This window comes from Pongo pygmaeus, chromosome 11 (assembly GCF_028885625.2).
Source record: "Pongo pygmaeus isolate AG05252 chromosome 11, NHGRI_mPonPyg2-v2.0_pri, whole genome shotgun sequence".
In the NCBI taxonomy this organism is placed as follows: domain Eukaryota; kingdom Metazoa; phylum Chordata; class Mammalia; order Primates; family Hominidae; genus Pongo; species Pongo pygmaeus.
The window spans coordinates 25,646,468-25,670,950 of record NC_072384.2 but is presented as its reverse complement, the minus strand read 5'-3'; the positions used below and the strand labels follow the sequence as shown (position 1 = coordinate 25,670,950).

Genomic DNA, 24,483 nt, shown 5'->3' with positions numbered 1-24,483 from the left:
TTGGCCAGGCTGGTCTCGAACTCCTGACCTCAGGTGATCCACCTGCCTCGGCCCTCCAAAGTGCTGGGATTACAGGCGTGAGTCACTGCGCCCGGCCATGAATTTCTAATCACTTGATCCACGTCTCCCTCACCAGGCTGAGTCATGGGGACAATGGCAAAGGCTGCCCACTGCCATCCTTGTCTTCTTTCTTACTAGGAGGACCTGGTTTTGCTCCAGGGGGCTACATGCACAGCTATAAACTCAACCGGCAACATCCATTGCAGCTGGGGTGGCCATGCAGTCCTATTCCGGCTGATGAAGTATACACAGAAGTCACTAGGAGACTGTCAGGAAAGTCTGGCTTCCCAGTATATCTCATCCTTCCTTCTAGTGACTTTCTTCTTCTTCCTGCCAGAAATGCTGGTATTCTTCTCTCCTCCCTGAAGGTACAGCAGCCATCATATGATCATGAGGACAGAAGAGAGGCAAAAGAGAGGAATCCAGAATATGGCGACATCTTGGAACTTTGCTCCAGCTCTTTTTGTAACATGCAACAAATAAATTCCTATCTGGTGAAGCCAGTGTATCAAGCTCCTGCCACACACTGCAAAACGCATTCCTAAGTGATGAGAACACAGCCGACAACGCTTGTTTCTCACCACTCAGCTGACACCACCAAGTGCTAAATAAGCATTCTTTCATTTCACACCAACCCCATAAAATAGATGTGAAAACTGAGGCCTTGTTCAAGATCAGTCTGCCTAATTTAAAAGCCTGGGTTCTGTTTATTTTTCTTTCCTGCTCTCTTTCTTTTCAAGTTGAAGAAAAATCATATAACATAACACTAACCATTAACCATTTAAAGTGTACAATTTAGTGATTTAGTACCTTCGTCATAAAATATTGTGGAAACATCACCTCTATCTAGTTCTAACACATTTTTACCAATTCCAAAAGGAAACCTGTACCCCTCAAGCAATCATTTCCCATTGTTCCTTCCTTTAGCCCTGGCAAGCACTAATCTAATTTGTCTCTACAGGTTTGGCTCATCTGCACATTTTATATCAGTGAAATCATACAGTGTGTTCCTTTATTTTACTTTTTTAATATTTATTTATTTATTTATTTTGAGACAGAGTCTCACTCTGTCACCCAGGCTGGAGTGCAATGACATGATCTCTGCAGCCTCCACCTCCCATTGCTCAAGCGATTCTCCTGCCTCAGCCTCCTGAGTAGCTGGAATTACAGGTGCCTACCACCATGCTGGCTAATTTTTGTATTTTTAATAGAGATGGGGTTTCACCGTGTTGGCAAGGCTGGTCTTGAACTCCTGACCTCAAATGATCTGCCCACCTTGGCCTCCCAAAGTGCTGGGATTACAGGCGTGAGCCACTGCTCCCGGCCACAATGTGTGTCCTTTTGTACCTGGCTTGTTTCACTTAGCATTATGTTTCAAGGTTTGTCCATGCTGTGGAACATATCATCACTTCATTCTTTTTAAAGGCTGAACAATATCCCATTGGATGGATAAACCACATTTTGTTTATCCATTCAGCAGTTGATGGGCATTAGGGGTGTTTCCACCTCTTCATCCTTGTGAAGGGGGCTGTTATGAACATCCATGTACAGGGTTCCGTTTGAACCCTGGCAGTGGGTTCTTAATGCTATACCCCTCCTTATCGTTAGATGACAGAGAGCAAAGATAAGACGTTTAGGAAGGGAATAAACATAAAGTTAACATTTAAATATAAACTTAGTGCTTAAAGTGTTGATTAATAATAATAATTAACATTTAAATTAGCAATATTTACAAGGCAGCTGTATTTAACACACTTTATCTCATTTATCATTATAATCCTGAAGAAGACATTATCACCTCGATTCTTCTTTTTTTTTGAGACAGAGTTTCACTCTTGTTGCCCAGGCTGGAGTGCAATGGTGCGATCTCGACTCACTGCAACCTCTGCATCCCGGGTTCAAGCGATTCTCCTGCCTCAGCCTCCCTAGTAGCTGGAATTACAGGCATGCGCCACCACGCCCGGCTAATTTTGTATTTTTAGTAGAGGTGGGGTTTCACCATATTGGCCAAGCTGGTCTCGAACTCCTGACCTCACATGATCCACTCACCTCAGCCTCCCAAAGTGCTGGGATTACAGGCATGAGCCACCATGCCTGGCCACCTCCATTCTATAAATCAGAAAATGGAGACTCAGAGGGCTGAGTAATTTGCCTGTGTTCACACAGCCAGTGAGTGTCACCTAGCAGGCAGCCCACACTACTGTGGACCCAGGCTGCCTTTCCTACTACCTCACTCATGGAGTTGGCAGGGAGGTGCGAGGATGAATGAGAGGAAAACTGCCTTGCAAAGAAATTCCCACCAAGCTCTTACGTTGTCCAAGTCAGCATGCAGAAGCTGATGGCAGGAAAACACCGGCTATGTTTACTTGCCCAGAGAAAGGAAGAGTGGTGAGGATCTGGCTTTGGGGTCCATGCGATCTGCTCACCAGAACCACTCCAGCCCTGCCCCACCAGCTGATTGTCTGAGTGAAAAAAGCTGGACCATCCTCCCACATACCATCCTGGCCCAGGACAAGCTCCCCCTGCCCAGCAGGACTGGACATGCTCCACCCCCAAGAGAGGACACGGGCTGTGGCAAGCCTCATACCTGGCACTGGCTGCTCCATGCCCAGGTCTCCTGTCTGCTCTCTGGAGAGTTCCTGCAGGCACTGGTCTTGCTCTTCCCACAGCACTTGTAGCACGTCACATAGTCGGGGAAGGGCTCCAGTCTGCAAGTCCAAAACCAGGGATGCTCATCATTGCCACTAACTCAATCCTGCCACATGGGGGAGAATGGGGCAAGACAGTGGAGATTCAACGGGGATTCGAGTAAAGCAAAGCCCTTGCCTGCAAGGATCTCCTGGTCTGCAGGAAAGGTGGAGGCAGCCGCTCCTGGGAGAGAATTCAGAACACAGCTGGAAAAGCTGGGATGTGCAAATCATCTGTGGCTTGTCCACTGCAAATTTTGCTTTCAAGTTTATCAAGGCTCCTGAGCCCAACAAACTGTCTGCTTTCTCAGCACCTTACTCTTTGTCTGTGGGACTTACTTTATGCTATTCCAACTGTGTGAGTCTTTTCTTTTTTGAAAGCTTAGTGTTTTTTGTTTTCTTTGGTCTTGTTTTCTATTTTTCTGGAGACAAGTTCTTTCTCTGTCACTCAGGCTGGAGTGCAGTGGTGTGATCATAGCTCACTGCAGCCTTGATCTCCTGGGCTCAAGCAATCCTCCCACCTTAGTGCTCCCAGCAGCTAGGACTACAGGCCAGGCATGTGCCACCATGCCTGGATATAGATTTACACACACACACACAAATGCACATACACACACACATATATATACACACACATAAAATAGAGAAGGGGGTCTCACTATGTTGCCCAGACTGGTATCAAACTCCCGGGATTATAGGCATGAGCCACTGTGTCCAGCCTGAAAACCTAGTTTTGATTCAGACAAGTTCTTTAAAACGTACACTTAACCATTTTCTTGTCCCGCAGAAGAGCGCATACATCACACCTAGAAGAGCGACTGCAGGGAGGAGTTGGACAGGAGGGTGGAGGAGGGACTGGCACTCAGCTGTGACTTCCTCACTCTTTCCAGTGGCACACAGCTCACGTACTACCGCTCTTGTCCTCTTCCTTGTGGGGTCTCACCTGGTTCTTGCTGAAGCCCATAGTCTCTGGAAATTCCAAAATAATGGAGCAGGGAGAGAAGACCCTGGAGACAAAGCCACTTTCCAAATTGGCCCAAGTAATCGAAAGTTCTGGGCCAGAGAAGGACAGCTAAGGTAGCACTATGGTCAAATGGCTCAGAGGCAAATAGAAGTCATCTTCTGATTAGCTCCTATTCAGCATCTTCCACATGTTACCACCCTTCACTAGTGCTATCGGAAAGGATCTACCAGCTGTCAGCAACTGCTCCTCTCCCCCACTCCATGACACCAACTGACCAGGGTTTATGTTCCCCATGAAAAACACATCACCTCCCCTGGCCCAGAGCTTGTGATCAGTCATGGCCGGCTGCTGCAGAAACACCTGGGCCCAGCCAGCTCTAGGATCATAGAATGCTCATTCTTTCCCCACCTGTCAGCCTTAAGTTTCCATTTACTCTCGACACCATACAGCAAATGTGTTAATCACGTTGTTTGTCATTTAGACTCTTGATTGAAACAGGCAGTTTCCCTAAGAATATAGCAGTTGTCAAGAGAGCTGGCATTGGCACACAGCTCACGCACTCCTGCTCTTGTCTTCTTCCTTGTGGGGTCTCACCTGGTTCTTGCTGAAGCCCATAGTCTCTGGCACCCTCTGGCTTCTCAGTGGAGGAGGTGGAAGAGCTTGAGTGGAAAAATCCACCTAGAGATTGGCAGGCACTGCCTGTTAGTTCACTGGTCGGGACACATTCCGTTCAGAGCCACTTAGAAATTAACATGACTCTCAACAGGACAGAAAGTGCTGGAGGTAGTGAGACCAGGTATAATCTTTTAAGTAATTTAAGGAATTGTATACAGTAAGTGTCACAGAAATGTTCATACCCTTTGGCCAACTAACTGTACTTCTGGGAATCCATCCCACATGTGAGGAAAGCTTTATATAGACAGATTCTGTCACAGCTTTATATATAATACAGAAAAAAAAGATAGACTTCTGCTTCTAGGAAAATGGGTTAGATGTACTTTTCCCTATTACTTCTACTAAGTGCAAATAAGATCCTGGACATTATATACAAAACACACATAAGAAGACTCTGAAAAGTGAAAGAAGAAGGCAGATGGACTAGGGGCCCCAGAGCCCAAGAAAGACCCAGTGTTGAGTCCCACCTCATATATCACAGGACTGGAGCTGAAGATGTTGGCAATAAGGAAGCACTGCCAGGTAGTGACAAAAACAGCCCCAGCAAATGCCTGATCTTTAGCCAAGGACCAGGAAAGGGGCATCTAGCAAAACAGAAAACTTTTAGCCAATAACCACCCTACTCCTGCCAACCACTACAGAAAACCTGTGGCCCCACCCCCACATCCCTGGAAAGGTGAAGTAGGGAGTCTGGACCCCCACCCTTGCCAAGCCATAACTGGTAACCAGCCTTGGTGATGTTAGGAGGTGATGCGTGTGTTTCACAGAGACTGCAAACTCTGGCCAGGGCAGTGCCAGAGAGGCCAAATAGGAGCTGTAACTTTCATCCCTGCTGTGTGGTAATGAAGTTTCCCCCAACCCATGATATCAGTGGAAACTAGACTACTGCCCTAGTTCAGAAGTAACAAGGTCCTCTTCTTCATGTCTTCACCAGAAGGTGTCAGAGAAGTCCTAATGGAGAGTTGGGGTTTCCACTACCACCTAGTGGCAGTGTGGCCCCCCCCACTGCAGTGTCAGTGGAGACTGTGTGTGGAGCTGATACTCCCACCCCATTCTTATCATCAGTCACTAGGCTCCTCCCCCACTCTGCAGGTGTCAAATAAGGCAGATTGGGAACATTGGACTTCTATTTTCACCTGGTCATAAGAAGGGAGCACCCATTCCCCCCACTTCCCCTCTTAGAATAAAAGCTAACTAAAAGAGAAGGCTTAAATAAGATCCACAGTTCCATAACATAAAATGAAAGTGTCTATCTTTCATCACATCAAGAACCAGGAAGATTTCAAACTGGATGAAAAAAACATAATTAACAGATGCCAACACTGAGATGATAGAGTTGTTAGAATGATCTGACAAAGATTTTAAAGCATTATGAACATGCTAGAAACAAATGTAGAAATACAAACATCAGCACAAAGGAAAGGAAAGAAAGGAAGGAAGGAAGGAAGGAAGGCAGGCAGGTGGGCTAAGCAAAGAAATAAAAGATATAAAGAAGAATCAAATGGAAATTTAAGAAGTGAAAAAGATAATAACCAAAATAAGCTCAGTGGATGGGCTCAAAAGCAGAATGATGGTGATGGAAGGAAGGGTGGATAGAGAAAAGAAGCAGTGACCTAGAGGATAGAACATTAGAAATTACACAACCTGAACAACAGAGATAAAATAAACTGAAAATAAAAATTAAGAAACCTTGAGGAACCTGATGGGGACTATAACAAAATATGTAGCATTCATTTCTTAGGAGTTTCAGAAGGAGAGGAGAAAGAGGGTGGTGTTGAAAAAAAGTACTCCAAAAAATAATGGCTGAAAACTTCCCAAATTTGGCAAGAGACATACACTTGTAGACTGAAGAACACAAACCAGCCCTAAAGAAGATAAATCCTTAAAAGTCCACACTAAGGCACATTATTTTTGAAAACTAAAGACTAAGAAAAAATCTAGAAAGCAGCCAGAGAAAAACTACACTTTATCTAAAGGGGGAAAACAGTTAAGATGACAACTGGTTTTCCATCAGAAGTTACAGGAAGATGGCACAATATTTTTAAAGTGCTGAAAGAAAAGTATTGTCAACCATGAATCCTATACTCAGTAAAAATATCCTCCAGGAATGAAGGGGAAATCAAGACATTCCCAAATAAGAAAAAGTAAAAGAATTTGTTGCCAGTAGACTCACCCTAAAAGAATGGCTAAAAGAACTTCTCTAAATATAAAGAAAAAGTTCAAGAAGGAAAATTGGAACATGAGCAAGGAAGAAGAACACAGTAAGCAAACATGTGGGTAAATGCGATAGGTTTCCCTTCTCTTCAGTTTTCTAAATTATGTTAATGATTGAAGCAAACATTACAACACTGTCTGATTTTATTCTAAATGTATGTCAACTACATATTTAAGACAAGTATATTACAAATGTGGGATGATAAAGGGACAAAAATAGAGATAAGATTCTATACTATCCTTGAACTGGGAGTATGAGAACACCAGTAGCCTATTATAAGTTATGTATATATAATGGAATATCTAAGAGCAACTTAAAAAGCTGCTTAAAGAGATACACTCAAAAGCACTGTAGATAAATCAAAATAGAATTTTAAAAATTGTTCAACTAACCCACAAGAAGGCAGAGAAAAGTAAACTAAGACATAAAAAACTTAGAAAACAAATATAAAACAAAAAATAAAAAGGCAGACTGAAGCCCTCACATATTAATAGTGACATTAAATATAAATGGTCTAAACACACCAATTTTAAAAAGAGATATTGGCATATTGGATTTTAAAACATGATTAAACTATACACTGTCTACAAGAAACTCACTTTAAATATAATCTAGGCAGGTTGAAAGGATGGAAAATATATATTATGTAAACATTAATCAAAGAAAGCAGGAGTGACTATATTACTGTAAGATAAAGTACGGTGTAGAGCAAAAACAATAACCAGAAACAGAAAGACACATTACATAATGATAAAAAAAGGCAAGCTGTCAAAAAAACACATAGCAATCATAAATGTGCATGCACCAAACAATCATGCTGTAAAATATGTGAAACAAAAACTGATAGAACTGAAAGGAGAAATAGGCAAATCTACAATTTTAGTTGAAGACTACACACTCTTCTCTTAACAATGGATAGAATAACTAGACAGAAAATCAGCAAGGATCTAGGAAAACACCATTAACCAAGACAATCTAATTAACATTTATAGAACATTTCACCCAACAACAGCAGAATACACATTTTAATCAAGTGCTCATGGAACATTTATCAAGCAGATCATATTGTGGGCCATAAAACAAAACACAACAAATTTAAAAGAACTGAAATCATATACAATGTGTTCTCTGACCACAATGAAAACAAATTAAAAATAAATAACAGAAAGAAAAATGGAAAATCTCCAAACACTTGGAAATGAAGCAACACACTTCTAAACAATCCATGAGTTTAATATTGAAAATCAATCAATGTAATTTATCATATTAACAGCTGAAGAAAAATCACATGATCATATTAATAGAGGCAGAAAAATTATTTGAGAAAATTCAATGTCCATTAATGAAAAAACTCTCAGAAAAATAGGAACAGAGGGGAACTTCTTCAACTTGATAAAGGGCATCCAAAAAAAACCTACAGCTAAAACCATACTTAATGTTGACATTTCTTGCCTTAAGGATGGCAAGGTGTCTACTCTCACAATTCTTATTCAACACAATATTGGAAGTCCTAGCCAATGTAATAAGATAAGAAAAAGAAATAAAGGCATACAGATAAGAAGGAGGAACACATACATATACATAAGACACTCAGACAACTCAATAGCAAAAATAAATATATAATTCAATTTAAAAACGGGCAAAAGGACTAAATAGACTTTTCTCAAAAGAAGACATACAAATGGCAGCAGGTATATGAAAAATGCTCAGCATCACTAACCATTAGAAAAATGCAAGTCAAAACCACAATGAGATATTATTTCACCCCAGTTAGGAGGGCTACTGTTAAAAAGACAAAAAGTACTAAATGTTGGCAAGGATGAGAAGAAGGGGAATGCTTGTATACTGCTGATGGGATGAATTGTAGTACAGCCATTATGGAAAACGGTATGGAGGTTTCTCAAAAAACTAAAAATAGAACTACCATATGATCCAGGAATTCCACTTCTGGGTATATATCCAAAAGAAAGGAAATCAGTATGTCAAAGAGATATATGCAGTCCCATGTTTATTGCAGCACTATTCACAATAGCCAAGATATGGAATCAACCAAAGTACCCATCAGCAGATGAGTAGATAAAGAAAATGTGGTATATATACACAGAGGAATATTATTCAGCCATAAAAATCAATGAAATCCTGTCATTTGTGGCAACACGGTTGGAAATGGAGGTCATTATGCTAAGTGAAATATGCCAAGCACAAAAAGACAAAAAAAATCACATGTTCTCACTCATACATGGGAACAAAAAAGGTGGATCACATGAAGATAGAGACTAGATGGGTGGTTACCAGAGGCTGGGAAGGGTAGGGGAGAAAAGGGGTTGAAGAGAGGTTGAATAATGGGTACAAATATAGTTTTGATAGAAGAAATATGACTTAGTGTTTGATAGATCAGTAGGGTGACTATAGTTTAAAATAATCTGTTGTATATTTCAAAATAGCTAGAAGACAATAATTTCAATGTTTCTAGCATAAAAAAAGACAAATATTTAAGGTGATGACTATCCCAATTACACTGATTTGATCTTTACAAATTATATGAATGTATATGATTATCACATGAACCCCCAAAATATGTATATCTATATGTGTCAATTAAAAAAATTTAAATTAATAACAAAAGGTTGAAAAAGAAAAGAAGTAAGCCAGGCACAAAAAGACGAATATTGCATGTTGTCCCTAGCATATAGGAGCTTAAAAAGTGGATCTTGGCCTGGCGTGATGGCTCACGCCTGTAATCCCAGCACTTTGGGAGGCTGAGGCGGGTGGATCACGAGGTCAGGAGACCGAGACCATCCTGTCTAACATGGTGAAACCCCGTCTCTACTAAAAATACAAAAAATTAGCCAGGCATGGTGGCAGGTGCCTGTAGTTCCAGCTACTCGGGAGGTTGAGGCAGGAGAATGGGGTGAACCTGGGAGATGGAGCTTGCAGTGAGCCGAGATCACGCCACTGCACTCCAGACTGAGCAACAGAATGAGACTCCATCTAAAAAGAAAAAAAAAGTGGATCTCATGGAGGTAGAGAATAGAATGGTGTTTACCACCTGCTGGGAGGTGTTGGGGGAGGAAAGGATGAAGAGATGTTGGTTAATGGGTACAAAAATACAGTTAGGTAGAAGGAATAAGTTCTAGCCTTTGATAGTATAAGTAGGAAGATGATAGTTAGCAATAATTTATCGTACATTTCAAAGTAGCTAGAAGAATTGTAATGTTTCCAACAAAAAGAAAAGATAAATGTTTGAGGAAATAAATATCCCAATTACCCTGACTTGATGATAACATATTGTATATCTGCATCGAAATATCACAATTACCTCCAAAATATGTAAAACTATGATACACCAATCAAAAAATACAAAGAAGAAGAAGAAGAAAAACCTATTTGCAGATAACATGACTGTCTACATAGAAAATCCCAAGGAATCTACTAAAAAAATTCCTAGAACTAAAAAGTATATTCAGGAAGGTCTCAGGATAAAAACTAAACACACACAAACAAATTGTATTTCTATATACTTGCAGTAAGCACATGCACAGTGAATTAAAAACCCAGTGGCCAGGCATAGTGGCTCATGCCTGTAATCACCGCACTTTGGGAGGCCAAGGTAGGTGGATTGCTTGAATCCAGGAGTTCAAGACCAACCTGGGCAAGATGTCAAAACTCCATTTCTACAAAAAATACAAAAATTAGTTGGGTGTGGTGTTATGAGCCTGTAGTCCCAGATACTTGGAAGGCTGAGGCAGGAGGCTTAAGCCCATGAGGTTGAGGCTGCAGTGAGCAGAGATTGCACCACTGCTCTCCAGACTCAGAGACAGAGTGAGACCCTGTCTCAAAAAAAAGAAAACACAGTATCACTCAGAATCAATTAAAAAAAGAGATGCTTAGGCATAAATCCAGCAAAACATGTACAGAATTTATATGCTGAGAACAACATAATGCTGATAAAAGGAATCAAAGGTCTAAATAAATGAAGAGACATACCATGTTCATGGATTAGAAGACTTGACATAGTAAAGATGTCAGTTCTTTCCAAACTATGTTTAACACAATTCCTATCAAAATCCCAGCAAGTGTTTTGGAGATATAAAGAAGATTATTCTAAAATATATGTAGAAAAGCAAAAGAATGAGAATACCTAAAAGAGGCGTTTTTTTTTAAGAAATGAAATAATTTATTTATAAGTGCTAAAACCAGGAATAAACTAGGACTTCCTTCAATAGGTCAGTGGATAAACAGATCATAATACAGACATACAATTGAAGATTATCCAGTGATAAAAAAAGGAATGCGCTACTGGGCACTGTGGCTCACACTTGTAATCCCAGTGCTTTGAGAGGCTGAGGCCAGAGGATTGCTTGAGTCCAGGAGTTCAAGACCAACCTGGGTGACAGAGTGAGACCTCTTCAAAAAAAGAAAGAAAGAAAAAAAGAAGGCCAGGCACAGTGGCTCACACCTGTAATCCCAGCACTTTGGGAGGCTGAGGCAGGTGGATCATGAGGTCAGGAGATAGAGACCATCCTGGCTAACATGGTGAAACCCTGTCTCTACTAAAAAAAAAATACAAAAAATTAGCCAGGCGTGGTGGCAGGCGCCTGTAGTCCCAGCTACTTAGGAGGCTGAGGCAGGAGAATGGTGTGAGCCTGGGAGGCGGAGCTTGCAGTGAGCCAAGATCACGCCCCTGCACTCCAGCCTGGGCAACAGAGCCAGACTCCGTCTCAAAAAAAAGAAAGAAAAAAAGAAATGAGCCACTAAGTCACAAAAAGACACAGAGTAATCTTAAATACAGATTGCTAAGTGAAAGAAGTCAATCTAAAAAGGTTACCAGCTGGCAGTGGGGTCTTACACTTGTAATCTCAGCACTTTAGGAGGCTGAGGCAAGAGGCTTGATTGAGTCCAGGAGTTCAAGACCAGCCCGGCAACACAGTGAGAGCCCATCGCTTAAAAAAATTGTCTTAAAAATTAGCCTGGCATGGTGGCATGCATAGGATTGCTTGAGCCTGGGAGGTGGTGGCTGCAGTGAGCCATGATAGCACTACTGCACTCCAGTCTGGGGGACAGAGCGAGAAATAAATAAATAAATAAACTACATACTATATAATCTCAACTGTATGGAAAAGGCAAAAACTTACAGTAGAAAAAATCAGTGGTTGCCAGGGGACAATAGGGAGGGAGAGTAGGCTAAGTCGGGATGGAAGAATAGGTGGAACGTGGGACTTTTAGGGCAGTGAATTGATTCTGCATGATACTGTAATCGTGGATACATGTCATTATACATTTGTCAAAACCCATAGAATATACAACACAAAGTTTATTGTAAACTATGAACTTTAATTAGTAACATTGTATCAACATAAGCTCAGCAATTGTAATAAATAAACCACATTGATGCAAGATGTTAATAACAGGGAAAACTGGAGAGGAGGGATTGAAGGGATATATGGGAACTCTTTGTACTTTCCACTCAATTTTTCTGTATACCTAATTCCTTTCAACAAAATTAATTCTATTAATTTTAAGAAAAGTGGAAAGAATCGGTTTACCTGATTTTAAAATGTATTATATAGGTACAGTAATCAAAATGCATATCAGTGGAAGAATAGAAAAGTAGATCAATGGACACAATAGAAAACCTAGAAATAGACCTACGTAAATATGCACAACCAATTACTGACAAAGGTACAATGGGATTCAATGAAAGGATAGTCTTTTCAACAAATGGTGTTGAAGCAAGAGAACATCTGTAGACAACAAAATGAACGTTGAGTTAAGTCTCACACTTTACACAAAAATTAAAATGGATCACGGGCTTAAATTCAAACTACGAAATTTTATTTAAAAGCATAGGAGTTCGGCTGCAGTGGCGCATGCCTGTAATCTCAGCACTTTGGGAGGCTGAGGCAGGCGGATCACCTGGGATCGGGAGTTCGAGATCAGCCTGGCCAACATGGTGAAACCCCGTCTCTCCTAAAAACACAAAAATTAGCTGGGTGTGGTGATGCACGCCTATAATCCCAGCTACTAGGGAGGCTGAGGCAGGAGAATCGCTTGAATCCAGGAGATGGAGGTTGCAGTGAGCCAAGATTGTGCCACAACACTCCAGCCTGGGTTACAAAGTAAGACTCTGTCTCAAAAAATAAAAATTAAAAATAAATAAATAAATAAATAAACAAATAAAAGCATAGGAGAAAGTCTTCAAATCTAAAGCTGCGTAGAGTTCTTATGCTTGGCACCAAAATCATGATCCGTGTAAGGAAAAATGGATAAATTAGACACAATAAAAATTAAAACCTTTGCTCCTTGAAAAACCATGTTAAGAAGATGAAAAGACAAGCTATGGAATTGGAGAAAATATTTACAAACTACATATTCAAGAAAGGAATAATATCTAGAATATACAAAGAATGCTCGAAACTCAACAGTAAATAAGCAAAAATTCTAATTAGATCATAAGCAAAAGACATGAAGAGATAGCTTACAGAAGATATACAGATGGCACAGAGAAATGCAAATCAAAACCACAATGAGATAGCATCTCACACCAGTTAGAATGGCGATCATTAAAAAGTCAGGAAACAACAGGTGCTGGAGAGGATGTGGAGAAATAGGAGCACTTTTACACTGTTGGTGGGACTGTAAACTAGTTCAACCATTGTGGAAGTCATTGTGGAAGTCAGTGTGGCGATTCCTCAGGGATCTAGAACTAGAAATACCATTTGACCCAGCCATCCCATTACTGGGTATATACCCAAAGGATTATAAATCATGCTTCTATAAAGACACATGCACACGTATGTTTACTGCAGCACTATTCACAATAGCAAAGACTTGGAACCAACCCAAATGTCCAACAGTGACAGACTGGATTAAGAAAATGTGTTGTGGGCTGGGGGAGGGGGGAGGGATAGCATTAGGAGATATACCTAATGTTAAATGACGAGTTAATGGGTGCAGCACACCAACATGGCACATGTATACATATGTAACTAACCTGCACTTTGTGCACATGTACCCTAAAACTTAAAGTATAATAAAAAAAAGAAAAAAGAAAATGTGGCACATATACACCATGGAATACTATGCAGCCATAAAAAATGATGAGTTCATGTCCTTTGTAGGGACATGGATGAAGCTGGAAATCATCATTCTCAGCAAACTATCACAAGGACAAAAAACCAAACACCACATGTTCTCACTCATAGGTGGGAATTGAACAATGAGAACACATGGACACAGGAAGGGGAACATCACACACCAGGGCCTGTTGTGGGGTAGGGGGAGTGGGGAGGGATAGCATTAGGAGATATACCTAATATTAAATGAAGAGTTAATGGGTGCAGCACACCGACATGGCACATGTATACATATGTAACAAACCTGCACGTTGTGCACATGTACCCTAAAACTTAAAGTATAATAAAAAAAAAACCAGAGAAAAAAAGATATACAGATGGCAAACAAGCCCATGAACATGTATTCAACATTATTAGCTATTAGGTAAATCCAAATTAAAACCTTTATATGGTATCACTCCACATCTATCAGAATGGCTAAAATGCAAAAGTAACAACACCCAATGCTGGCAAGGTCATAGGGAAATTGGATCACTCAGGCATTGCTGGTAGGAATGTAAAATGGTACAGTCACTGTAGAAAACAGGTTGGCAATGTCTTGAAAACCAACCAGGCAATTAAACATGCAACTATGACAGTCCTGGGCATTTATCCCAGAGGAATGAAAACTCACGTTCACAGAAAAACCTGTTCATAAATATTTACAGGAGCTTTATTCATAAAGGCCCCCAAACTTAAACAATCCAGATGTTTTCCAATGGGTAAGCAGTTAAATAAACTGTGGTACATTCATATCATGGTACCCTATTCAGCAATAAAAAGAGCAAACTATTGATATATGCACCAACCTAGACGAATCGCCAAAGAAATATGCTGAATGATAAGAAGATGAAAGAATTGCTGAACTTTATGTAAAATTTTCCTCAAAACAAGAGCTATTCATTTTTTTAAAATCTCTTTAAATTTTTAAAATTGAGTTTGTATAACCACACTGAGCTTTTTTTAAAATTTGTACTAGCACCAAAGAGTATAATGACAAATAGTAGTTCCCTTCCATAACCTTTACCTGCTCTCCAGGCAACCATTTTCAACTCTTTTTAGTTGTTTATTTTCATTTTGTCTCCATGTTTTAAAATTATATTCTTGGCTGGGCACGGTGGCTCACGCCTGTAATCCCAGCACTTTGGGAGGCTGAGGCGGGCGGATCAAGAGGTCAGGAGATCGAGACCATCCTGGCTAACACAGTGAAACCCCGTCTCTACTAAAAACACACACCAAAAAAAAAAAAAAAAAAAAATTAGCCAGGCGTGGTGGTGAGCACCTGTAGTCCTGGCTACTTAGGAGGCTGAGGCAGAAGAATGGTGTGAACTCGGGAGGCAGAGCTTGTAGTGAGACCAGATAGTGCCACTGCACTCCAGCCTGGGTGAAAGAACGAGACTCCATCTCAAAAAAAAAAAAAAATTATATTCTTATGCTGTTGTTATTTCTTGGTTTTTAAATTTGAGACAGTCAAACTTCCTATTAGGGAAGATAAAAATGAGATGTTTTAAAATCTCCCTACATATACTTCTCTCCCCATATATTACATATACTAATCTTCATTTCATTTTTAGTGAAGAATGGTCTATATTTATAATGACTTATTTTGACTATGAAATATTGTTCGCTGCTGAGTCAAATCATGTAAAATGATTATGTGTCTTTCTTGTACATTTTGTTTTTCCTGAGGCTAATCATTACTGTTTTTTCATTGGATTAGTTTTCCATGTACATATGGCTAATTTTTCCAAGTGCTCCCACAGCTCTGTTACACATCTATCCACAGTCCTATTGGTTTTTCCTCTGGAGATTTCTGTCTCAGAGTTCTTCTTCCTCTTGCTCCACCCAGGCCTGCTATCTGGCTGTGGTTTGGGGTGCCCTCTCCCTGTCTCCTGGCTGGGGTCTCATTTCCCAGGCATCATGGCTTTTTCCTTGGTTTGCTCTCATTTTGCAAAAGCACAGAATTCTCTAGTAACCTCCTAAGAAAAAGTGCATAGGGGTAAATTTTTGAATCTTTGCAGAAGTGAAAATGTTTTTATTAATTTGATTAATTATTGAACTAATTTAATAATTTGGATAGAAAATACTAGGGTGAAATAATTTTCCTTCCAAATTTTGAAGGCATTTCTCCTCTTCCTGTATTGTTAATAAGAAATCCAATTCTGATTCCAAATCTTTTGTATACATCTTTTTTGTTTTGTCCCTACAAATATGTAAGATTTTTCTTTGTTTTTAGGTATTTTGAAATTTCTTGAGGAAATGGTTCTTTTTAAATTTATTGATTGGATACTCAGTGGGCATTTCAATCTGAAGACTGGTGTTCTTCATTTCTGGGAATTTAAAACATATTATGCTTTTAATTTATTATTTCCTCCCTTCATCTTTATGCTGTCTCTCTGGAATTCCCATTAGCAGAGTATTGGACAAGGTGCACTGATTCTCCAATCTTTTCGTCTTTCTCTACTATTCTACCATTTTGTCTTCCTGATCTTCTTCTTCTTCCTTTTTTTTTTTTTTTTTTTTTTTGAGATGGAGTCCCACTCTGTTTCCCAGGCTGGAGTGCAGTGGCTCAGTCTCAGCTCACTGCATCCTCTGCCTCCCAGGCTCAACTGATTCTCCTGCCTCAGCCTCCCGAGTAGCTGGGATTACAGGTGTGTGCCACCAAGCCCAGCTAATTTTTGTATTTTTAGTAGAGACGGGGTTTCACCTTGTTGATCAGGCTGGTCTCCAGCTCCTGACCTCAGGTGATCAACCCTCCTCAGCCTCCCAAAATGCTGGGATTACAAGCGTGAGCCCCCACGCCCAGCCTTAGCGATTTTCTTTATAGAAGATTTCCTTGACATTATCTATAGAGTTTTTTTTTTATGAATGTTTTGTTTCATACATTTAACTTCCAAGAATCCTTTCTTATTCTGAGATTATTCCTTTTCCATAGCATCCTTTTCTAGTTTTTGGCTCAGGCATCCTTTTCACAAAGGATTTCCAAATATTAGTTGTACGTCTTAAGTTTGTCTCCTCTTGTCAGCATGATCTGTTTCCTTGAGGCACTTTTCTCATGATTGTTTGCTTCCACATTGGAGGCCCTCCTCAATGTACATTCTAAGCTTGAGACAGTAACATGGTCCCTGGAAGCACTGTGGACCTAAACAGCTTCTTGCCTGGTGGCCTTCACTGTAACATAACCAGGCCAAGAGTGGCTCACTGCAGCCTCTACTTCCCTGGTTCAAGCATTCCTCCCACGTCAACCTCCTGGGTAGCTGGGACTACAGGCACACACCACCACACCCAGCTAGTTTTTTAAATTTTTTGCAGAGACAAGGTCTCCTGTGTTGCCCAGGCTGGTCTTGAACTCCCAGGCTCAAGCCATCCACCTGCCTCAGCCTCCCCAAGTGCTGGGATTACAGGAGTGAGCCACCGTGCTTAGTCTACAATTTTTATTTTTTAAAAAAGATTATAAAAAAGAATCCAGTGAATGTGGCAAATCGAAGGCCACTGGTGAGGCTGGTTTCTGTGGATGGAGCGTGGGAGCCAGGTTGCAGTGTGAGAGTGAGTGGAAGTGGAGGCAATGAAGGTGGACACGTCTTACAGGAAGCTGGCCACCAGGGGGCAGAGAGCAGAGGGCTATTTACCGCCTGGGCTGGGTAGACTTGGGAAAGTTAACCGGCTAGTGAGAAAAGTCAGCGGAGAGGAAGAGGGTGAAGGTTGGGTTAGATGGCTGTCATTGTGTTGTCTTGGGAAGGAAGTCGGTAGGGGTAGGAGTAGGGACAGGCTGTTGTCTGGGGGACAGCCTCTCTTCCACTTGGATGCTGTTATGGACTGAATGTGTCCCCACTAAATTCATATGTTGAAGCCCTACCCCCAGGGTGGCTGTATTTGGAGGTAGGGCCTATAAGGAGGTAATTAAGATTAAACGGCATTGTAGTAATAGGGCCCTGATCCTATAGGATTAGTGTCCTTACAAGAAGAAACACCAGAAAGGTGTTTCCCTCCCCTCCCCTGCATCCACACACTCATTGGAAATGCCACATGAGGACAAAGTGGCTGTGTGCAAGCCAGGAACAGGGCCCCCACCAGAGACCAAACCCTTGGGGATCTTGATCTCACACTTCCAACCTCCAGAACCGCGAGATCAATTTCTTTTGTTTAAGCCCCCAAGTCTGTGGTATTTTGTTATGATAACACAGCTGACTAAGACAGATGGGAAGGAAAGGAACAGAGGGTGCAATTTAGACACATCTATAAGGGCAAGATGTTGGTTAGAAGTTCATCCAGGTAGTCTCAACTCTTGGGAAATGGAAGTCGAGCCCATCTGTTGTACATGAGAGGGAGGCGGGAGGTGAGAAATTTGAAAGACACGTGGCCATCAGGAGCATGCCTAAGAGCCTCTGGTGAGGGAAATGGGGTGGGACATGGCGGGATCTGGAGATGACTCTGGGAACCTCAGGAGCCTGCAGCACAATGGGCTAAGACTGCGGGACGTGATGAGCCAGGGATGGTCCTCCCCAAATGCCATCCTTGGAACAGACGCACAATGTAGAGGCTGGGTGGGCCCCAGGAGTCCACAGGAATGCTGAGCAGCCTTCTGTTTGTAATGTAAGCAAGTAGATAGCATCTGAGGATTGTGGTTTTACCTTGAGCTGCAGGTTGTCCCGAAGCCTGAGTGAAGGTCAATGTTGAGAACCCACAGCCTGCTAAGAGCAGGGATGCAGAGACCAAGCTGGGGCTCACTGCAAGAGGCTGTTCTGGTGGTGGAGCTTGAATCCCAGATATTAAATCTAGGCTTTCAACAAGGGGGTGCCAGGAAGAGAGGCTATATCCTCCCTTGTCATGGTAGGAAATCTGGGGCCCTCCCAACCTGGGTGGGGATCATGAGGACAGAGTGAGGGTGGGAAGTTCTGCGGGAACTCCAAGGGTAATGATGCCAAAGCAGGTGGACTCCTCCTTTTGTTTTGAGACAGAGTTTTGCTCTTGCTGCCCAGGCTGGAGTACAATGGCAGGATCTCGGCTCACTGCAACCTCCACCTCCCGAGTTCAAGCAATTCTCCTGCCTCAGCCTCCTGAGTAGCTGAGATTACAGGCATACGCCACCACGCCCAGCTAATTTTTTTGTACTTGTAGTAGAGACAGGGTTTCTCCATGTTGGTCAGACTGGTCTCAAACTCCCGACCTCAGGTGATCCACCCACCTCGGCCTCTCAAACTGCTGAGATTACAGGCATGGGCCACTGCGCCCTGCCTAGGTGGACTCCTCTAAACAGTTTGGGAAATGGTATCTCCTCCTGTTGGATTTTGTGACCCCATGCTCATTTCTGGGCCCCTCAATAAAAGCTGTGTGTAACTCAGTATTGTTTTACATTTCACAAATTGATTAGTTTAAATGAAAATTAATGCTATTTTGAAGTTTGGTAGAGAATTTTATGACAGCCCCTTGGGCACCAGAAACCTGGAACAGGCCTCTCTTTTGGAGCAGATGGATGTGCTGGTTAAGAAGTTCTGCAGTGGCTCACGCCTATAATCCCAGCACTTTGGGAGGCCAAGGCGGGTGGATCACGAGGTCAGGAGCTCAAGACAAGCCTGGCCAATATGGTGAAACCCCATCTCTACTAAAAAATACAAAAATTAGCCAGACATCGTGGCACACGCCTGTAGTCCCAGCTACTCAGGAGGCTGAGGCAGGAGAATCGCTTGAACCTGGGAGACGGAGGTTGCAGTGAGCCAAGATCTCGCCACTGCACTCCAGCCTAGGTAACAGAGTGAGACTCTGTCTCAAAAAAAAAAAAAAAAACAGAAAGAAAAAAATAAAAAAAGAAAAGAGAACAAAAAAAGAAGTTCCAGGTTTAAGATCTCATGTCACCATGTCCAGCTGGGTGGCCTTAAGCAAATGGCCTCACATCTAACCAAGTGTCAGTTTCCTCGTCTGCACCATGGGGCTAATAACTGTTGAAGTGAGTGTTAGTGTTAGTGTTAGGAGGGACTCAGCAGAGTGTCTGGTGGAAAATAAGAGTCAATTAGAGGAGCCTTCATCATCCTTCACTTATTAACTTCAGGGATAATAAAAATTTCAAAAGAAATCCGCAAATACTTCTTCAGAAAACTAGAAAGTGTTTTTCCAGGTACACACAAAAAATATCCCCAGTGACCCTCCTCTGAAAAGTCATCAATAATCAGCTCCCAGGCCGGGCATGGTGGCTCATACCTATAATCCCAACACTTTGGGAGTCTAAGGCAGGAGGATCACTTGAGCCCGGGAGTTCAGGACCAACCTGGGAGACATGGTGAGACCCATCTCTAAAAAAATAAAGAAATTAGATGGGGATGGTGGCAGGTGTCTGTAGTTTCAGCTACTAGGAGGCTGAGGTGGGAAGATCACTTGAGCCAGGAAGTTCAAGGCTGCAGTGAGCCGTAATCACACCACTGCACTCCAGCCCGGGCAACAGGGTAATTACCAGCTCTGCAGGCAATGCTTGCAGGCCTTTCTAAGGTTCTGCTCACTGTGCAGCCATGGGGCTTGTCAGCTTCTGGATCCAGATGCATCACAGGACAGGGCAGCAACCACCATATACCGAAGGCTTCCATGTGCCAGAGCCCATACTTGGAATTTTTATATTTCTTAGCCATCAACTGAGGAGGGATGGAGATAGGAGGGAAAAAGACGGGAAGGGAGGGTGGAATAGATCAAGGAACTCATTCTCCACAGAAGTCCTTTGTCCAGTTTGGAAACTGGTTTTCATCAGGCACACCTGTTTCCATCCTCTGACTCAGATGCCCTATCACCAACCCCACTGCCCCAAACGCAATGTGAAATGAATACCTATTGTTAGCCCTATCTGTGTATCCGTCCTGAAACATGACAACCTTTAAGGCAGCGGTTCTCAAGCAGGGGCAATTTTGCCCTCCCTACCCCCAGAAAAAATTCGGCAACGTCTAGAGATACATTTTCTGTTGTCACAGCTTTAGAGTGATCATGGGCTTCTAGAGGGCAGAGGTCCATGATGCTGCTAGACATTGTACAATGCATAGGACAGCTCTCACAATAGAGAATTATCTGGCTCCAAATGTCAATAGTGTGAAGAAACTCTGCTTGAAGGAAAAACCAGCCCCATACGCCCCACTTAACTCACTAAGGTTAACAAATTGGCAGTTTGTCAAATGCCATGGATTAAAAAGCCCTACCTTGAGTGACTTTCTCTATGGCCTGACACATTTCTGTACAATTTAGCAAGTAAGGAGTCCTTTCAAGAGGTGATTCTTCATTATTTGTTGCTGCATCATCATCATTTCATTTAGTCATCCATGCATTCATTCAAAACACACTCACTGAGCTCCCTCTTATACTGTGACAGACTCTAGGGATAAAAGATGAACAAGATGAGTCTCCATGTTCAAGTTCAAAGTGTGTGTATGGGGGTTTGGGGGACAGATGTGTTAGGAAATAATTACAGTAATGTTCCAGGTGAAAGTTCTCATGAGATGTATGGGGGTGGGGCCACAGAGGGGGGTGTGCTCAGTATTTCTTATGGGGGGGGGGTCTCAGAAAACTGCCCCATTCGGCCATCACCACTTTTTGGGTTCCACTTACAAGGGTCACTTCTGACGCTTCCCTATATGGAGTAGAGGGAGAGTGGTAATAAGCAATTTGGCCTCAATGACCCCCCTCCATTAGGAAGATGCCTATAATCTCCCTCAAGGGGGAGCTTCAAATAAATAAAAAATTATTTGAACACACTTGGATTACAAAATCAAATGTCTGACCACCCAGAGTCAAACAGAAGGAAAGCAGGGTTCCAGAGGCTGGGAAATATTCCAACCAAAGTAGGTCAGTTCCACTCCTATTTATTACAGGAGTTCTCAGCCAAGAAGCGTGAGATATAAGGTCTACAGAAGCCATAAAATAACCCAAGGACCACGACTTATACACAGGAAACCATCTTGTGATCATGTAAGGCAGTAATGCACATTTGAAAATACAAGGGACGGCCGGGCGCAGTGGCTTATGCCTCTAATCCCAGCACTTTGGGAGGCTGAGGCAGGCAGATGACCTGAGGTCAGGAGTTTGAGACCAGTCTGACCAACATGGTGAAACCTCATCTCTACTAAAAATACAAAAAATTAGCTGAGCATGGTGGCACATGCCTGTAATCCCAGCTACTCGGGAGGCTGAGGCAGGAGAATCCCTTGAACCTGGGAGGCGGAGGTTGCAGTGAGCCAAGATCGTGCTACTGCGCTCCAGCCTGGGCAACAAGAGTGAAACTCCATCTCAAAAAAAAAAGAAAAAGAAAAAGAAAATACAAGGGATATAACAGACCAAGCCCTGGGTGGTTGGGAATCAAGAGATCTGGATGGCTAACCTTAGTGGGTTAAGTGGGGTGTGTGGGACTAGTAGAGCTGCTAGTCCCGGCTCTGCTACTAACTTGCCGATCTCAGGCAGCTCCCTTCTCTCTGAGGGTCACAGTGTGCTCATTTTTAAAATGAGGGATTGGGAACAGAGCGTAGTGAAGCATCCTTCCAAGGCACACTGAAGACTTAAAGCAAGCGAAGTCTCTCATTTTCCCCTTCCACTTATTCCTGTGATAATCCAGGGATTTCCTTGAGATAAAAATGTAGACTGAACCTCAGTCCTGCACTCAGTTACAACAGTCTCAGAGTCACTGCAAATACTTAGGAAGGAGGCTGGGAGGGTCCCAAGGAAGGAATTATTGCCTCTCCCACCCCCAGCCACGGAATAACACACCTCCTGGCTCTACCTGGCTTTGCACTGTCCCCAGTATCCCAGTTGGCGCTTCTCTAAATTGGAAGTCGAAACTCATGAGTGCGTGCTGTTGCTCTAGCATCTTCCAAGGCCAGCGCTGCCACTGAAGAGAGGAGGCTCCACGGTGGCAAGGGAGCTCCAAGCAAGCTCCAAATTGCACTCATCCCAACTACTGCTGCTGAAAGTCTTGGGGCTACCAGAAAAATGAGCATCTCCTGAGTGTTAACACTCTGGTCAGCTCCGGGAGCATTGGTTTTCCTTATAATCAAACCGGGGGGGACTACGGGAAGACAAGCAGGTTGGACACCATGAGACTTGCCCAGGACAGAGATCAGAGACTCAGTTGGGTCCCCAGGCACGTTCCCTGGGGAGCTTCTTGGAACAGACGCCTTGGGGACCAGTTTGGAATGCTAGTGGGAAGGGATGATTCTGGAATCTGGCCCCCACCTCTAACCCCCACTCTCTCCCCATTCCTTCCTTTCTGCTGGTCTAGGTGGGGCCACTCTCTTTATCAGAGATCCCGGAGCTCAGAGAGGCCCGGGACTCCCAGGAATTTCTGTTGGAAAGAAAAACAAACCACCCATCCTGCCGCTATTATTATCGTTATTATTATTATTATCATCATCATTATTATTTTCCTCCTCCAGCCCCTTGCCAAGACCTGGCTTTGGGGAACAGCAGCGCCCAGGAGCCACCAGACACGCAGACATTAGGGAGCCGCATCCCACACGAGAGGGTGTGGGGAGAGTGGCAGGCGGTCCCATCACAGACCCGGAAGCTCCTGCCAGAGCTCCCTCAGCTTTTCCCATCTGCAGCCCGTGAGTGTGAAAATGTCAAGGTTTTGGGGCAGACTGATACGGATGTGGGTTCCAATCCTCTTTTTCTGACTTGGAGCAAGAATTTTTATTCCCCCTCTCCTCTCCCCTCCCCTCCCCTCCCCTCCCCTCCTCTCCTCTCCTCTCCTCTCCTCTCCTTTCCGTCTGTAAAGTGACGGTGATAATATCAGCCTCGAAAGGTGATTACCAGGTTTCAAGGAAAGACTGGAGGCAAAGCGCCCAGGACACAGTAGGCACTGCCAGGGGCGGCTCCAGAATTTCCGTCTAGGAGAGTTTCAGAAGCCAGACCAGAGGAAGGGGTCGGTGGTGGGCACGGGGATTCATCTTAGAGCTGCCTTCGCCTGGAGCGCACGACGTTTTTCTTTGGGAAAGGGTCCCTCCGGAGAAGAGCTGGGAGAGATTAATGTTGGGAGGATTGGGAGGGAAGAGTCCCTATTCCTCAGGGGAAGATCTGCTAGTCCCCCTCCACCTGCATCCTGCCCGAGGCCGGAGAAAGGGCGAGATTGTCGCTCCCTCGGGCCCCCAGCCTGCAGAAGGGCGCAGTACTTACCGAGTGCGCGGCGCAGGCGAGCAGCACCGGCAGTAGTAGCTGCTGCAGCGGCGGCGACAGGTGGGGACGCATGGTGCCCGCACGTTCCCCGAAGGCACCCCGACGTCCGCCTGCCCGTGCCCTCTGCCCACTCGGGAGCTCAGCGCCCCGCGCAGGGTCCCGGGCTCCGGCCGACCGCTGCGCCCCGAGGAGCCATGGCTGAGCCACCCGACCTGCGGCGGGCCCCGGGACTGCTCCTCCTCGCACCAGGTGGCCGCGCTCTCTAAGCCGCCCGGCCCATTGATTAGGACGCGGCGTTGCCGGCGCACCTCCTCCACCAGGCAGGGACTGGCGGGGGGCCGGCGCGGAGGCTGGCAGGGGAGGAGGCAGAGGGAGGGCGCGGGGGCCCGGAGTCGGCTCCCGCAGTCTGGGCCCAAGCTGGAGGAGGCCAGGAGAGGGCACGCTGGCTTAAACTTCCACGCGGCAATCCCGCCCGACCCCGGGTCCGGAAAGAGCACTGTCTCTGGAGTCCACGGACCGAAGGCGCAAGCTCTCTGGGGGCCGGTGGGCAACTTAGGTCACCTTTGTAAGCCTCGGCTTTCTCATCCCTAACAACACATCTGATAATACCCACTTTCGGACTGAAAGTTGTGA

The 24,483-nt window shown here is 43.7% G+C and overlaps 1 protein-coding gene across 1 annotated transcript in view; it reads right to left on the bottom strand.

Moving 5' to 3' along the window:
• The window catches only part of SCTR (secretin receptor), a 75,039-nt gene extending 50,860 nt beyond the window's left edge, over positions 1–24,179 (bottom strand). The window contains exons 1-2 of the mRNA XM_054478768.2: positions 23,851–24,179; positions 2,648–2,768 (exon numbers count right to left, since the gene is read on the bottom strand). Of these exons, the coding sequence (XP_054334743.1) occupies positions 2,648–2,768; positions 23,851–23,922 (193 nt within the window). The 5' untranslated portion in view covers positions 23,923–24,179. The remainder of the gene's footprint in view (positions 1–2,647; positions 2,769–23,850) is intronic.
• Between the last annotated feature and the right edge of the window lie 304 nt (positions 24,180–24,483).